Here is a 17623-nt window from a genome sequence, read left to right as displayed (position 1 = left end):
CCTCTAGGAAAACAAAGCAACAGTCCCAAGCAAACCCAGGACATTCAGATCAGCAGTCCTCTTGCTGGGGTCTGCTACAGCTGGTGTGAGCACCAGACCCTGGCCCTGCAACATCCACCTCGTTCCCAACTCCCCTGACAAAAGCTGGGTGGCCGCACTACATATGTGGGACAGATGGCACCAGAGCAGCTCTGTGAATAAAACTTTTAATAATGTACAGCAGAAATTGGACAGGCTCATTCTTATATTAAAACAAAAGATTTCCTATATTACAATGTATTTACATTTGCATACTGAAGAGGTAAAGTGTCTAAGTGGCTATTTTACAGTCCTTTCTAATAAAATGTACAAAAACAAACAGAAGTACCGAGAATGCCGTTCGGGGGCCTTTATGGCGACGTAAGAACGGGCTTGGACTTGGTCTGTGAATCCAGAATCCAGAGGTGCAGGTAGCACTATGGATCAGGGTTAGCCTCAGGGGGCCAAAAACACGGCTTCAGTTTCTCCCCAACTCTCACGTAGTGTTAAGAGTGGCAGGGGTGGGTGCAGGAGCTTCCCAAAGACCTGCTCCATCTTCCCCAGAGGTGGAAGAGCTGGACTGTGTGTGGGGTAAGGGCAGAAGGGCCACCTGGGGAGTGGGCTAGTGGCTTGGGAGTGGACGTGTGTTGGCAGATCCCAGAGGCTACTTGTGACTCTGGGCAGAGCAGTCTAAGTTCCATCATCACCTATAACCCGCCAAGGTTCTGCTGCAGGGCGGACAGGCAGGAGGTCAGCAGGGGTAAAGACAGTCTCCCCAGTGACACAATGGTATTTAAACAAAATTAGTGGCCAGTAAATTGGCCCAAGGGTTTGGGGAAGATCTCCTTTAATGAAGGAAAGAAGCAATAATCGGGCAAATAAATAGAAGGGCCAAGAGCACTGGGGAGCCCGAGAGCAGGGACAGGACTCTCCCTCTTCCACAGGCTTTGGCAGAGAACTGCTGGGTTGGAGGCAGAGATACTCTAAGGCTGCATACACAATACACCTCCCCTGGGGACAGGAAGGGGGCTCAGAACAAATGCAGTGATTTGGGGTCTCACCTGAGGTTCTAAACCCCAGGTCTCATCACCTGCCTCTGGTCTCTTTGCAGAGGGGGGTGTGGGGGTTCCTCTTTCTTCAGTGATCTTACATAAGAACAGTAATTCTAGGCTCAAAAGGGTCGTAGAACCAATTATGAAACCTTCTGCTCTCAAAACAGGCACCTACTTACTTGAATCAGCTCTTTTTTCCAGTGCTCCAGGAGTAGGACCCAAGCATGTCTTGTTCACAGATGTATTCCCAGCACCTGGCACCCAGCAGGCACTTCACACACATTTGTCGAAGAAATGCCTGGAGAGGGTGCAACCAGCTGGACAGTGCACGAAAGGACCCTAGAGCAAAAACCACTCATGGAATTGGGTGGGGGTAGGGACAATATTCGAGAGAGACTGAGCCACAGGGCAAAGAGGAAATCTCACTGCTGAGTGGGAACAGGCTCAGGTGCAAGGACAAACATTTCCAGTGTGATTGAGCTATGTGCGTTTGATTGGAGAATTTTTTTTTTTTTTTTTTTTTTTTTTTAGGGATTTCTTTAAAAACAAATAGATTGAGAGGTAATCACAGAGATGGTTTTCCTTTTACAAAAACTTAATATTTAACATTAAAAAAAGTTAAAATCCAAACCCTCCCAATAAAATTAAAAAAAGAAATCAAACCACTCCAGTTAAAAGTATGGCTTCAAAGTTATTATACACCTAAGATATGCTGACCAAATCACCCACAGCCGTGTTCTAGGCTTCATTAAATACTATACTCAGGTTAAATAATGTGTTTGGCTCAGGCCATTCCCTTTAGAAGGGCTCCTGAAGTGGATGCAAACGTCTCACCTTCCCTCCACCCTGATCAGACAGTCCAGTAAAAGACCCATGCAGATGCCTCCCTCCCACCCCAGACTCCCTCCCCACTCCTTGCCCGCCCTTCCCTTTCCCACCCCAAACCCACTACCACCACCAAAAATATACACTGCTGTTTCCAGGATCTGGGAGATGAAAGACAGATGTGACATTCCAATCTGAGTCCCGAGATCTGGCTTCACATTCCTCGGCCCTTCCTCGATGCTGCTGAGGATGATACCCTTGGGCTGGCTCATTTCCCACGGCTGACACTGACAACAACACCCAAGACTTCTGCCAGGATTCCTTCCCTGCCCAATCCCACCTGCCTCCCTCACATTTTGGCCCAAAAGCCTCTTCTGTCACGGACAACTGGGCCAGCTTTGGTTCCACAGTCAGAGATGGAGGAGGAGAGCTATGCTGACGCTGGGGTGGGCAGAGCAGCCTGCTGGACACAGAGTACCACTGTGGCATGAGGGGCTCTGGGGGAGGGAGAGACCTCCAGGGATGGGCACCAGGGAAACTAGATGCTGCTCACTACTGAAAAGAGGCACCAGCACGCACGGACAGCATGACGACCACACCCCGACCTGCACATGCACAGAAAGCTCAAGCAGGTAAGTGCACACCTACAGACACACACACACACTCACACACACGTGTAAGGGCATGGCACAAACCAGGCACAACGGGGGACGCACCTCGGCACATGCACACAGGGCTGGACAGACAAGCGGCAGATTCCATCTCCACTGGCAGTCCCCCCAGGTGTCCATCCCAGGGAGGAGGGGAGTGCACGGCTCAGAGCCGCCTGTGAGAGGGGTTGCTGCACTTCTTGTTCCTCTGGGCCACCTTGGGGTGCTGTGGGCTGGTCCCCGAAGGAAACCCTCAGCGAGGCTTAGCACTGGCAACACCTCGGCTCCTCCCGGCCCCTCCCAGGCCCCCTTCACCGCTCCTGGCCACATGCCAGATGCACCGGGTTTCGCGGGACTTCCCACTACAACCAGTTCGAGTTGTGGCATTGGGTTCTCCACATAATTTGCTCTCAGAGTCTCCATGCCATTAGGAGGTAAATAGAAAAGGTGTCTGTCTCAAACCCAACATGGGAGTGAGCGAGTCTCCCGGGCTCTGTCCCTCTTGCGGGCCAGGGCTCCTGGCCACTGAGGGCTGGGCAGAAACGAGAGGTAGGCCTCCATCGTACGCTCGACGCGGCAGCTGTGCGTAGTTCTCGCTGCCAGGAGCTCCGTGTGGAGAGAGGGAGCAGTTAGATCTTCACGTCTTCCTGCACACTGAGCTGGGAGAGGGTCTTCTTGATGCGCAGGGCCGTCAGGCGGGCGGCGCCGTTCGCATACCAACACTCTCGCATCATCTTCCCCATCACCCGCAGCGCCTGCACAGACAGACCCACGGGCCATCAGCTCAGCCATGCCCTGGAGAAGCCTTGCTGGTCCCTAGACTGTTACTCATTTCCCTGCCACCTCCCGTTCAGGACAGAGTCTGGCAGATCCACCTCCTCCACCCACTGGCTGACCTTAGGGAAATGCTCTGCAAGGCTCCCTGTCCCCTTGGTTCTTCCTTTTTAAGGGACAGCTTGCACAACTGAAAGCAAATGCTGTAACTAAATGCCAGCTCCTTCGGTCTCACCTGCCCTTGGAAGCAAACCCTGCCCTGAGGGTTCCAAGGAGTGCGGTGAGAAATGCTGCTATATTATGCAACAGGAAAGCATCAGCTAAGATGCAATTTTGTTCTTAAATGCAGAAATGCCCTCTAGTGGTTAGACTCTTTAAAGGCAGCGCCAACCTCCCTACTTAACTAGGTAAGTTCTGGGGCTTTAATGGACAGCAAGGTGACTAGAGTCAACAACACCGTAGACCTGAAATGTGCGAAGAGAGTAGGTCTCAACTGCTCTTGCTACACACACAGGTAACGAGGTGAGGGGACAGATGTGCTTATGAGTGTGGTAATCATGCCACAATACATACACGTATCAAATCAGCACCTTGTACACCTTTGTCACAATTTCATTTGTCAATCACACCTTAATCAGGTTAAGAAAATATAAAAGGAAACGCAGAGCCACGAGTGAAAAGGAGGCCCATGAGCACTTAGCAAGGCAAATCCTGTTCCTCTGAAGACTCTTAAGACCTAAAGTCCATGTTTATTAGGATGTATGTCACAAATATGTCCTCATATCAATCATTTCCACCAAATGTTGTTCCCCCGCACCCCGATTTCATCAGCCATCTCTCCCAAACTCACATTCTCCACCCCAGTCCCAACCCTGTCATACACATCACCACCTCCCTTCTGAGTTTCTGGAAAGACCACTTTCCTCACAGGCCTGTCCTCCTCCTCCTCTGCCTGGTCTCAGGGCTTCTCTTATGGACACTTCATCGCTCTTCCATGGAGCTCAGCTCCGGCTCCAGAGGCGCTTTCCTAGCTTGGTGTTTAACAGCTCTGGGTTGTTTTTGTTGCTTGTTGACCACCTCCCTCATCTGTGTCTTGGGGACAAAGCCTTTTCCTTTTTCTTTTATGAGACAGGGTCTTGCTCTGTTGCCCAGGCTGGAGTGCAGTGGCCCAATCATGGCTCACTGCAGCCTTGACCTCCTGAGCTCAAGCAATCCTCCCACCTCAGCTTCTTGAGTACTTGGGACTATAGGTGGTACACCACCAAGCCTGGCTAATTTTTTATTTCTTATAGAGATGGGGTCTCCCTACATTGCTCAGGTTTGTCTTGAACTCCTGAACTCAAGCCATCTTCCTGCCTCAGCCTCTCAAAGTGCTAGGATTACAGGCCTATGCCATCACACCTGGCCCAAAGGCTTTTTTCTACTAGGCTGCCAACTCCAAATGGCACCCTACAGTGTCCAGGACAAGAGACTGCGGCTCTAAAGTGCTTGGTATATGAATAATAGCATCTAAGAGTAAATAATAACTGACACTCTCAGGGGGCACCTCTGGGGGCTGATCCCATTGTCAAGAAACCCTTTTCTAAGGTGGAGAAATCAGGCTGACGGGAAAGCCGCAAGAGGCAGGCTTCCTACCTCATAACTCTGCCACCAGTTGGGGATGTTGGGACGCAGCTTCTGATCACATACGACCTTTCGCATTTCCTCAATGGAAGGGTCAGAGGGCACTAAGTCGTAATATGGCAGCTGATATTCTTCATGGACTCCTGGGAGAAAAGAAAATATCTACCTGAGTTATCAACAGCAGGCAAAGATTACTCAGAAGACAGTGACAACACCCACATTATACTCTGTAAATACCACTTCAACCTAAGGTTCCTTGGAAAAGTTAGTTAATTCTAAGTATGGAACAAGACATACACAAGAGGGGCTGGGCATGGTGGCTCATGCCTGTAATCCCAGAATTTTGGAAGGCCGAGGCAGGCTGATCACCCGAGGTCAGGAGTTTGAGACCAGCCTGGCCAACACGGTAAAATCTCATCTCTAGTAAAAATACAGAAAGTAATCAGTCATGGTGGCGCACACCTGCAGTCCCAGCTACTAAGGAGGATGAGGCAGGAGAGTCGCTTGAATCCTGGAGGCAGAGGTTGCAGTGAGCCGAGATCGTGCCACTGCACTCCAGCCTGGACAACAGAGCAAGACTGTGTCTCAAATAAAACAAAACAACTAAATAAAAAGAAATACACAAGAGTAGCCAGGAACATCTTTTTTATAGCCAAAGCAAGAAATCTGTCAGAGACTACCGGGGTCACATCAAAAGGCACCAACTTGATAAGCTCCCAACTGGACAAAGATGGGAACATTTAAGTAACAAGACAAATAACTTCAATGGAAACAAATACTTTAAAGTCTAAAAAAGGAAACCTCAGTCACCTCAGCAGGAGGCTACAGAACAACCTCATTATTTTGAAAAATGATAAATAAGCGGAAAGAATCAATTATTTTTCTGCCTTTCCTATTCCAACTATGGGAACCAAACAGATATGCAGGAGAAGTAATCATTCACTTAGATTTGGACAATATCGCCATGGGACGTAAATAACACAAAAATAGAGAACCAACACTACGCAACTTGTCACGGGACTAAATAACCCCTATGAAGGATATGTGCCCCCAAACCCCCAGAAATGATTTTAGCTGCCAGATCTAACCACCAATTCATAGGAAATACCAAGAAGAGTAGAATGTATTAACTCTACCTAGGCAATCTGCAAAATCTAGCCTGGGAAACTCTATAGGACAAATGACCTGGATTCTCTGAAAAAACACAGTGAGAAGAAAAAATGAGGGGGAACATGTAGACAAGAAGAGATGTAAGAGGTGTATTCATCAACTGCACGGGATAAAACTTATTGGAATCCTGATTTGAGAACAAATTGCTTTAAAAAATTAGGAGATTGGGACCAGTAATAAAATTTTAAAAGAAAAAAACATTAGGAGATTGGGGAAATCTCAACACTGACTAGATGTTAAATGATACTAAAAATTAATGTTTGCCAGGCACAATGGCTCAAGCCTATAATCCCTGCACTTTGGGAGGCCAAGGTGGAAGGATTGCTTGAACCCAGGAGTTCAAGATCAGCCGGGGCAACAGAGCAAAACCCCATCTCTACAAAAAATACAAAAATTAGCAGGGCATGGTGGTGCATTGCAGTCCCAAGCTACTTGGGAGGCTGGAGTGGGAGGGTCACCTGAGCCTAGCGAGGTAGAGGTTGCAGTGAGCTGTGATCATGTCACTGCACTACAGCCTGGGTGACAGGGTGAGACTCTGTCTCAAAAAAAAAAAAAAAAAAAAGCATTAATGTTCTCACTAATTGTTGTATTTTTAGTAGAGATGGGGTTTCACCATATTGGCCAGGCTGGTCTTTAACTCCTGACCTCAGGTGATCCACCCACCTTGGCCTCCCAAAGTGCTGGGATTACAAGAGTGAGCCACAGCACCCAGCCCCCTAATGTTCATTTTTTAAAGTGTGGTAATAGCATTGCATTTTTAAAGTCCTCATCTTTTAGAGCCACAAACTTAAAGATTTTCCATAATAAAAAGTTAATTTTAAAAAGCCAATTTAGGCCTGGCACAGTGGCTCACTATAATCCCAGCACTTTGGGAGGCTGAGGCGGGCGGATCACCTGAGGTCAGGAGTTCGAAACCAGCCTGGCCAACATGGCGAAACCCTGTCTCTACTACAAATACAAAAATTAGTCGGGTGTGTCTACTCAGGAGGCTGAGGCAGGAGACTAGCTTGAATCCGGGAGGCAGAGGTTGTAGTGAGCTAAGACTGTGCAAAGAAAGGCCATGTCTTAAAAAAAATAAAAAGCCATTTTTAAATTTTCTCAAGCCCTTTTCCAGAAAAGAAAAACAAACAAAAAAACCCTGCTGCGTTGAGCTAATGGGGAAAAAAATTTTTTTTAAATAGAGATGGGGTCTGACCATGTTGCCCAGGCTGGTCTCTAACTCCTGGCCTCACAGGATCCTCCTGCTTTGCCTCCCAAAATGTTGGAATTACAGGTATGAGCCACTATGCCCAGATGGAAAAATATTGTTTTTTATTTATTTTTGGTTTTTGGCTTGAGACAGGGTCTTGATCTGTCACCAGGCTAGAGTGCAGTATGATCATGGCTCCCTGCAGCCTTGACCTCCTGGGCTCAAGCCATCCTCCCACCTTAGCCTCACAGGCAGCATGGACCACCATACTGGCTTTTTTTTTTTTTTTTTTTTGAGACGGAGTCTCACTGTGTCATCCAGGCTGGAATGCAGTGGTGTGATCTTGGCTCACTGCAGCCTCTGCCTCCTTGGTTTAAGCTATTCTCCTGCCTCAGCCTCCTTAGTACCTGGGGTTACAGGCGCCTGGTACCACACCCAGCTAATTTTTAGTAGAGATGGGGTTTCACCACATTGGCCAGGCTGGTCTCAAACTCCTGACCTCAAGTGATCTGCCCGCCTCAGCCTCCCAAAGTGCTGGGATTACAGGTGTGAGCCACCATACCTGGCCTTTATGTCCAGCTAATTTTTTTATTTTTGTAGAGACAAAGTTTCATCATGTTGCCCAGGCTGGTCTTGAACTTCTGGGCTCAGGCAATCAGTCCACCGTGGCCTCCCAAAGTGCTGGGATTACAGATGTGAGTCACGGTACCCAGACTCAGAAATATTTTTAAACAGAGAATTTGACTCGGAAATTACCTAAGGGGTAGTTACAGGCTTAAGCCCTGGCCTCAGCCTGTTTAAGCCTGAACCCTCGTTTACTAAAATAGTTATGTGACCTTGGACAAATTTCCTAACCTCTCTGTGACTCATTTTCTTCATCTGTAAAATGGTGATGATAATAGCACCTACTTGTTACTTACCTGTAATAGTAAAGATTAAATGAGTTTATACATAGCAAGTGGTGAATGTTAAGTATTATTATATATTTAACCTCAATTTCTGGATGTCATGAGAAAGAAGGAATAAACTTATTCACAGTTTAAGACCTGTGTGACCAGATTTTTCTTAGTCTGTTTTTTTTTTTTTTTTTTTTTTTTTTTTTTTTTTTTTTTTTTTTTTTTTTTTTTTTTTTTTTTTTGAGACGGAGTTTCACTCATGTTACCCAGGCTGGAGTGCAATGGCGCTATCTTGGCTCACTGCAACCTCCACCTCCCAGGTTCAGGCAATTCTCCTGCCTCAGCCTCCTGAGTAGCTGGGATTATAGGCACGCACCACCATGCCCAGCTAATTTTTTGTATTTTTAGTAGAGATGGGGTTTTACCATGTTGACCAGGATGGTCTCAATCTCTTGACCTTGTGATCCACCCGCCTTGGCCTCCCAAAGTGCTGGGATTACAGGCTTGAGCCACCGCGCCCGGCCTCTTAGTCTGTTTTATCTGCATATACTGATCAAAATTTAAGAGGAACAATTCCATGAATAGTACTTGGGCACTATTTCCATAATTTGGATTTTACCAAACATATCATAAATGGAAGCCAGAAAAGAATATTAATATACAAAACATTTCTGCTGGAAGACCTGCCAGTTTTTCTTCTAGATTAGATTTTAATTTTTAATTTTTGTGGGTACAGATTAATATACTTATGGGGTGCAACATGAGATGTTGTGACACAGGCATGCAATGCATAATAATCACGTCATGGAAAATGGGGTATCAATCCCTTCAAGCATTTACACTTTGTGTTACAAATAATCCAATTATTTTAGTTATTTTTAAATGTACAATTAAATTATTATTGACTATAGTCACCCTGTGGTGCTATCAAATACTAGGCCTTTAAAAAATATGGAACGCTTCAGGAATTTGTGTGTCATCCTTGCACAGAGGCCATGCTAACCTTCTCTGTATCGTTCCAATTTTAGTATATGTGCTGCCGAAGCGAGCGCTACCAGGTCTTTTTAATTCAACCACTTTCACTGCCCTGGAATCTCTTACATCACAGATAAATGGCTGAAGGCAGCACTCTAGAGATTCTGGAACTTGATCCTGTGGCAGAATATGTGGAGGTTATCATAAAATACTGATATACCAAGTTGACAATAAAAAGTGTTTCTGCCAAATCTGATACTATTTCTTACTGGATTCTGTCATGAATAAGAAGTTATAAATGCCAACGATTTTTAACTATGGGAGAAAAAACTCATTTTAAGAAAATTCCATGCACTTTTATAAAATTTAGAAATTAGCACTATTACTTTAGCAGTGAAACAGCAGGGTTTCCCATGAATGTGGCTTGGGAGCCACTGCATTAGAATATACTGCTTCTGATGTCCCGGGCACTCCCCACCTCACCCCGGGCACTCCCCACCGCCAGGGACTAATAAGACAATGTTTGTTTGTTTCTAAAAGCCAAATGAGCCTTCAGAATGGTTACTGTAACACACAACACTATTCAACAAGCTGATCTCCAAAGAATGAACACACCCTAAGCACAGCTGCCTCCAAGGTTCCACACCTTTGAAGGGAACCTTAAACCATGATTCAGGCTCTGGCAACAGGCATCCAACAGGTTGTAAAAAGAAAGAGGGCAGTAAAACAACTTTGGGTGATCCAGTATCCTGGAATGGGAGGTAGGAGCAAAAGAAGGCAAAAAAGAAAGGTACCTCCAGAATTGCATCTTCGAGCAATCTCCCAATATACAAGCCCAAGGGCATAAATATCAGCACATTTAAAGGAGTCAAAGTGTTTCATATTAATGGTTTCATCAAGTACTTCAGGGGCCATGTATCTGCAACAGCAAAACAAACATGGTCACAAAATGACGACTGCTCTCTTTAAATCAAAGTATTGATTCAGGGGCCCTCTGAATGTGGAAAAGTATCACCCTTCTTGGGGCAGAAGAAGTGCACACATCTCTTCACTGCAAACTCCCATGTTTTAGACTTGATTCTAAACACTTCAGCATAGACTTGGCAATACCAGGCTACTCTGATGTGTATCTCTATTTTTAACCATCAAGATTTGTTTATTTGGCCAGATGCAGTGGCTCATGCCTATAATCCCATCATTTTGGGAGGCCAAGGTAGGTGGATCACCGGAGGTCAGGAGTTCAAGACCAGCCTGGCCAACATGGTAAAACCCCGTCTCTACTAAAAACACAAAAAATTAGCCAGGTGTGGTGGCAGGCACCTGCAATCCCAGCTACTCAGGCTAAGGCAGGAGAATCACTTGAACCTGGGAGGCTGAGGCTGCAGTGAGCCGAGATTGTGCCATTGCACTCCAGCCTGGCAACAAGAGTGAAACTCCCTGTTTATTTGAAGCATGTTTTGATATCTTGGCAGAAGTACTTGTCATGTGGGTCACAGGGGCAGTAACAGTACATAATATTTGGTTGTTACCAGGGTCTTTCACTTTATTGAATGCAGTCACAGTGATGGGTTGAGTCGTAAGTTTCATTCAGAACTTCTTTTGTTATCTTACCTGACTATAGATATGTCAAAACTAGTTCTAGAGATGGTCAGCGGCACCCTTAGTGACTCTGAGTAGTAATTATGAGTAATTACTACAAATCCAGCCACCCCAGCCCCCAACAATAAATCAGGGGATCATCTTAATGAAATTAATTTACATTTACCAAACAGATCTCTACCTCTTCCACTATTAAAAGGCGGTCCCATTTCCAACTCATGAAGTCAATTTGCCATCACAGCTCCTTACTTCTTACCTCACTTCTGCATGAAGTGGGAAGCAGACCCATCATCTTGAAGGGTGCCCCTCATCTCCACCCTAGGTTACCTCTGCTATAGTTTGGCAAATCTGCTTTCCAGTCCCTAAGCACAACATGATTCCTGCCTCCTTTACGGCTCTCTGCACAGGAGATGGCAATGTTTTCCCTCTTCCCCGAGCCATACCTGTTGCCTGCTATCCTTCTAAATATTGCTCCAGATTGTCCTTCTCTACCTCCCAACCTTAATACCACCAATACCTATGTGCATACAGTTTATGGCGCTGTGCTCTCAGCACCTGTATCTGTTAGGTGCAGCAGTACAGCTTTCCAATGTGGGGAGTACATGTTCAACTTTCAGTGGGCTGAGAGCAAGGTCCTCGCCTCCTTTTCAACATTTTCTCATGTGCATATGGGAGACAGCATACGTTGGATACTCAGCAGAAGCTGCTTAGCAAGGGCAGAGGCCCAGGCCCTCTTACCGTTTGGTCCCCACCCTCTGATTCGGGGCAATGTCGATGGTGTCAGTGACTGCATCGTGACGGACAGCCAGGCCCAGGTCTGCTATGGCACACATGCCATTTTTCTTCACCAGAATGTTCTTTGACTTTAAGTCTCGATGAGCAATTCCAGGCTTCCCTGGCAATGAAAAAAACAGGGATCTTTAACAAGAGAAAATATAAATGTTAAAAGCATAGACCCTGCAGCCAGACTGTATAGGTTTGAGTCCTGGCTTTGCCTCCTGCTAATCCAGTGACCCTGGAAAAGGGACTTTACCCCTCTGTACTTGTCTTCTCATCCAATCAGAATGACAGTACATATTTCATGGGACTGTTGTGAGCATTAAATGCATTCATGTAGCTAAGACCATAGAAGGACAGGCATATTTAGCCAATATTTGTACTAATATTTACTACCACTACTCGCCTTCCCTAAGCAAATATGCTCAGGCATACAACTGCTGAGGAATGAAAGGGAAGCTGCTGTGATGGCTAGCTCTCAGAAGGAAACAGGCCCAATGATGAGAACTGGCACTGCACAGACCAGGAATAGGACCCAACTTTCATGGCTGGTTTTCTATTGTGGCCAGCAAAAGCTGTGGCCCTGGTCAACCAGGCATCAAGGATCACACCTGCCACTGTGACAAGAACCAGGATATCCCAAAGAGTTGACGTGATAGTCAACAAACAGTAGAGCTTCAGGTCTTCTTTCTCCAGGAAAACCTTCCCAGATTAATAAAGCCCAGCATCTAAGCCACCAAGTGGCCTTTAAACCAGCTGTCCCCAACAATGAACATGGAAATCACTCAACTGATGTTCCCAGTACACTGGTTTATTGTTTTAGTTCCATTTTTCTCACGTCTGTTGTGGGCTTCTGAGATGATTACTTGATTACTCCCTTCATAACAAATGACTATATCAAGCCGTTGATTGACAAGTAGCTGAATATTGATATTATAGGGTTCCTGAGGGAGTTCTAAAGCCAGAGGTGGAGAGAACAGCCTGTAGATACCTCACTCAAGTAAAGCTCTAACCTCCTTTCCTTTAAATTAAACTAGAGTTCCTGAGGTCCAGCCCCAGCTTTCTCAGTAAAAATTCTGGGAACTAAATCAGGAAGGTGCAGACTTTTTAAGCCTACGCCACTCTGCTGCTACTGCACTAGTCCACTCACCTTGGGTGCCCACGATCTCCATGTGCAGATGTGCCAGCCCACTGGCAGCAGACAAGGCCAGCTTAATCATCCCCTCGATTGTCACTGTGTACCGGTTCAGATAATCAAACAGGGACCCATGCTCATGATAGTCAGAGACAAGCCACAGCTGTGTCCAGGTGCCATTATCTGCAGAGAACCACAGATGAGTTCCAGAAAAAGCGTAACTATCAGCAAAACAGTGAAGGTTGGAAAGGATGAATGTGCAACACAAAATCCAGTTAGATTGCTGAATTCACATTTCCCACCTCCATGCCCCCTGAAGCCCCCTCTAGCATCCTTTCATTTATAGTGGTCTAGCAGTTTGGGGCCTCAGTAAGGACAGGGAAACACCACCTCTTTGTTAGGATTACTCCTTGTTTCTTTTAGGTGAGCTGGAGGATTCTGGACATTATGCCAAATTTGAAATGCGAGGTATCCAGGAAAGAGGAGGCATATGCGAGGAAAGTAACAGTTATCACCAGCTTTGTCTGCAGCACTGCTTTGATCCTGACCAAGAGACTTGCTCATCTGCATGAGAAAACCACAAGGAGCTGGATCCACCACCGCCAAGTAGGAAAGCCTTGGAGGACATCCTGCGTCCCAGCGACCCTCTGAGTATAGCCCAAACACAGCACCTGTCTCATCTGCAATGTTTTTTTTCAGTCTGTTGCTCTTACTAGGCTATGATACCTCTATGAGTAGGCAAGGTCTCCTATATGCATTATTGTATTCCAGGCCAAAAAATGCTTTTCAGTGCACGAACAGCCCACTTCCAAGTATTCCCACAGAGGCATCTCATCCTTCAGAGGAGCAATGGAAGGTGGAAGGCATATACTTTATTTTCTCTTTTACATCAGGAACAGCAGGAAGGAGGAGAAGAGGAGAAGAGAGAAAAACACCAAAAGCCAAAAGCCAGGAATAAAATTAAGCCACGCCATCATCAATAGGAAGACTGGAAATTGAGTTGAAATCGCCAAAATTCCAGGCTGGCACTGATTCCAGGGCACCATACTATATATACACCATGTTAAAAAGGCAAGAACAAGGGAGTCCGATTTTTCCCCTTTTCTGGCCTTAATGTGGGTTTTGAGAGCCAGATCCCTACTCACACAAGCTGCCAGAATCAATAAGGGAATGGATCCTGGGAACGCATACATCTTGGCTTCTCTCATCACAAACAAGGGGCCCACCCAGCACACTGATTCTCACACTCTAACCAGCCCCGAAGACCTGAGGACTTGGCCAATACGTTCGAAGAGAGGATACGATTTGATCCTTTAAAAATACATGTAAGATTTAAATTTTATCAAAAGGTGATAGTGTTTTAAAAAGGAACAGCTTACTCAGCAGGAGTAAAAACCCTTGTCTTCCCCTTCCTCCCTTGTATTGGAGTCTAAGCCTCCTCAGCTTGGGGGCAATGGAGGCCACAGCCTCCCGCAGCAACATGAATGAGGAGTCTGCAGTTGTTTCAGGAAAGAAAAACCAATAGCATATTCTGTAGGCTTTGTAGATACTAACTTCTAAATCGCACTGTGCCACAGGAGCAAGCTGGCTATGTCACAACTGCTAGAGAGACCCTTCCACAATGTGAGCCGGTCACTCATGGCATCCTCTCTGCACTCCGGGTGCCACTATTTGCCCATGTGTCTGTCCCCTTCTTCCTGGGAGCTCTGTGAGGTCATGATCCAAGCAGCCAACAGAGGTTCTGGCCCAGAGCAGTCAATAAATGTTATTGAATCAACAAATGAAATTTTAATTACTACTCACTATCTTCAGAAAGGAATACAATCCTCTCAAAAAGGCCCCTCATAATCTGGCCTCTGCCAGCCTCTCCACCCACAGCAATTCAAGTTACTTTCAGGGCTCAAAACACCTCACCTTTGCACACGTCTGCAGTGCCCTTCCCTGCAAGAAGGTTTTTCTTCCTGATCAACTCTTGCCATCTTTGTCTCAATCAGGCTCAGGTGTGACTCAGCCCCAATTTGTGCTCACCAGAACAACTCGTGTTTATCTCCTCCAATCCCCCTTACTCGTCCTTTGCTAGTCAATGAGGTCCTCAAACATAGGAAGGTGCCTGGCACATAAGAGACTCAAAAACTAACGCAATAAAAGGAGGAAGAAGGAAAGAAGAATCCTCAGGGACAGGACTGACCAAGAGTGGAGTCTGAAGGCCACTAGGCAATACTTGGTGGACTGCAGGCTTTTCTGTCATTATCCTTTCCTGCCAGGGTTGAGGCTACAATTCATCATCCTAGTGATTTTTGAGACAGAGTCTCACTTTGTTGCCCAGGCTGGAGTACAGTGGCACGATCTCGGCTCACTGCAACCTCTGCTTCCCGGGTTCAAGCTATTCTCCTGCCTCAGCCTCCCTAGCAACTGGGATTACAGGCGTGTGTCACCATGCCTGGCTCATTTTTGTATTTTTAATAGAGACAGATTTTGCCATGTTGGCTGGGCTGGTCACAAATTCCTGACCTCAGATGATCTCCTTGCCTCAGCCTCCCAAAGTGCTGGGATTATAGGCTTGAGCCACCTCGCCCAGCCCATCCTAGTGATTTCCAAAATAAGCTTATTGGAGCCCCTGCAGGGACTACACTGGAGGTGGGTTTGGGAAAATGTTGAGAACGAGAACTTGAGCAGGTAGGGTGAGGGGATGTATCTTGTTTATCTGTGCAAGAACGGCTGTTTATTTTCTAAATAATCTGGATTTCTGTATAAGCTTTTCATGGAATAAAAGGCTCCACGCCTTAAGAAAAGTGTGGAAACTAAGACCGTATTCAAGTTCTCTTTCTATGAGTGACAATGATGAAGGCAAACAGAGCTGTGCGTCCCACAGCTACGCACTTTCTCCAGCATCCTCCATCTGGAAATGCTGTATCCAAGCCCAGCTCTTACCTTTATTGTCAGCGGCAATAAATCCAAGGATGTTTTCATGGCGCAGCATGACCGTCTGGTATATTTCTGCTTCCCGGAACCAAGACCGTTCTTCACGAGAAGAGAATATTTTCACAGCCACATCACCACCCCTCCAGCGGCCGCGCCATACTTCCCCAAATCGACCCTTGCCAATAATCTCTTGTAAAACGATGGTTCGGGCCACTGTGCGCTGGACAAAGAGGGGTAACCCTGTGGACCAAAGAATGGGAAGAAACCTGACATTGCAAATTTGACAAATTTTGCAACTCCCACACTCATTGACACAATGGAAAGACCCTTAATATGGTGTCTTCATCCTATACTGGTCCATTAACCAGGGAGAGCTGCTGCTGCCCCTGCACATTTCTAGGTAATCTACCAGAGGCTGAGCCAGGCGGAGGGATGGGGAGAGAGTGAACACAAAAGGAAAATGTGTATGATTAGCTACTCCTTATCTAAGCAATTTCTCCTCTCAGTAAGTATGGGCAATAGATTCAAATGTAAACGTTTGACCAGATTTACCAACTCTTCAGCCAGCCACCTGTGGGCCAATCCACCCACATCTGCTTTATTTTGGTGGAGAAAGAAAAGAGGGCAGAGAACATGAAAGTGGGGACTGCTGTGCTGGGGGCCACCTTCTGGCCTCTCTGCTTATTAGCCACTAGAGGGCGGTGCTGTGAGACCCATGGGTTCCCACCTCCAAAGAGAGAGAGCAAGCTCTGCTGGCAGGCGGAACTCCAGATGTAGAATGGAGGACTATCTATGCTTATTCTAAGATTAACTTTACTGTATTTATAAAACTCAACACTGCTTCATTTGACTAATTCAATGTATCTCTCTGTATCCAATCACCCTTACCATCACAACTGATTCTTAACTCTCTTACTCCCACCCCCAGTCAAATACATAGACATATGATTAATCCCTAGGTCTGGCAGATGGGAACTTCCATTTACTGCATGCTTGCTATGTATTAGGCTCCATGCTAAGGGCTTTACATAAATCATCTCACTTCCCCAAATAACCTGGAAGTTAAGGCACTGTTATCATCCCCATTTTATAGACCAGAAAACTAAGGCTCAAAGAGGAGGTTATGTAATATTCAAATTCATACAAGCAGTAAGTGGCAAAGCAGGGCTTAAAATCTAGGACTGTCTGACTCTATAATCTATGCTTTTAATGACAACAGTATAGAACCACCAAAGTGTTTCTCAAATTAGCCCCCGCCTCTCCATCCCCGTCCGCCTGTCCTACTTTTGGACCTTCTCTAAAAGATTTCCAACAGGTCTTTTGCCTCCCATCTCAGCCTGCTCTTGCCCTGCGCACCCACACACCCCCCCCCCCCCCCCCCCCCCCCAACACACACACACACACACACACACACACACCATCTACCCCACCCCACTCTTCCCAACAGAAGGCTGGTAGTGAATGAATTCATCCTCCATACCACTGCCAGAATTTCTTCCAAAGGAAAAAAATGAACATTCATTTCCCACACAGAAACTTTCAGTAGAAGCCCCTTACCTATAAGATAAAGGTCAGCCCTCAGGATCCTCTACGCCTGGGCCAGCCTGACCTTCCCACCCCACCCCCCCACGCCACCCCTTCCCCAGCACAAGCACATCATGCTGGTCTCCTTATCATAAAGGTTCTTTAAACATATAGTGGATCTTCATGCCTTTTTGTCTTTTTACTCAAGGTATTTTCATTGGCCTGGAAGGTTCTCTGCCCTCTTGCCTCTCTTAAAAATTCCAACTTGGCTGTGCGCGGTGGCTCATGCCTGTAATCCCAGCACTTTGGGAGGCCGAGGTGGGCGGATCACGAAGTCAAGAGATCGAGACCATCCTGGCCAACATGGTCAAACCCTGTCTCCACTAAAAATACAAAAATTAGCTGGGCGTGGTGGCACGCGCCTGTAGTCCCAGCTACTTGGGAGGCTGAGGCAGGAGAATTGCTTGAACCTGGGAGGTGGAGGTTGCAGTGAG

At 46.4% G+C, this 17623-nt stretch overlaps 1 protein-coding gene and 1 non-coding gene across 2 annotated transcripts in view; both read right to left on the bottom strand.

The window, feature by feature from the left end:
- Window positions 1-190: 190 nt before the first annotated feature.
- Window positions 191-17623, bottom strand: part of ACVR1B (activin A receptor type 1B) — a 41779-nt gene continuing 24346 nt past the window's right edge. The window contains exons 4-9 of the mRNA XM_017545856.2: window positions 15615-15845; window positions 12699-12866; window positions 11510-11666; window positions 9967-10091; window positions 4955-5085; window positions 191-3300 (exon numbers count right to left, since the gene is read on the bottom strand). Of these exons, the coding sequence (XP_017401345.1) occupies window positions 3175-3300; window positions 4955-5085; window positions 9967-10091; window positions 11510-11666; window positions 12699-12866; window positions 15615-15845 (938 nt within the window). The 3' untranslated portion in view covers window positions 191-3174. The remainder of the gene's footprint in view (window positions 3301-4954; window positions 5086-9966; window positions 10092-11509; window positions 11667-12698; window positions 12867-15614; window positions 15846-17623) is intronic.
- Window positions 9143-9249, bottom strand: LOC119473749. The gene has a single exon (XR_005202974.1). It is a non-coding gene; the product is annotated as a U6 spliceosomal RNA (small nuclear RNA).

This window comes from Cebus imitator, unplaced genomic scaffold (assembly GCF_001604975.1).
Source record: "Cebus imitator isolate Cc_AM_T3 unplaced genomic scaffold, Cebus_imitator-1.0 Scaffold181, whole genome shotgun sequence".
Lineage (NCBI taxonomy): Eukaryota > Metazoa > Chordata > Mammalia > Primates > Cebidae > Cebus > Cebus imitator.
The sequence above is the reverse complement of the archived record's forward strand: the minus strand, read 5'-3'. Positions and strand labels throughout refer to the sequence as shown.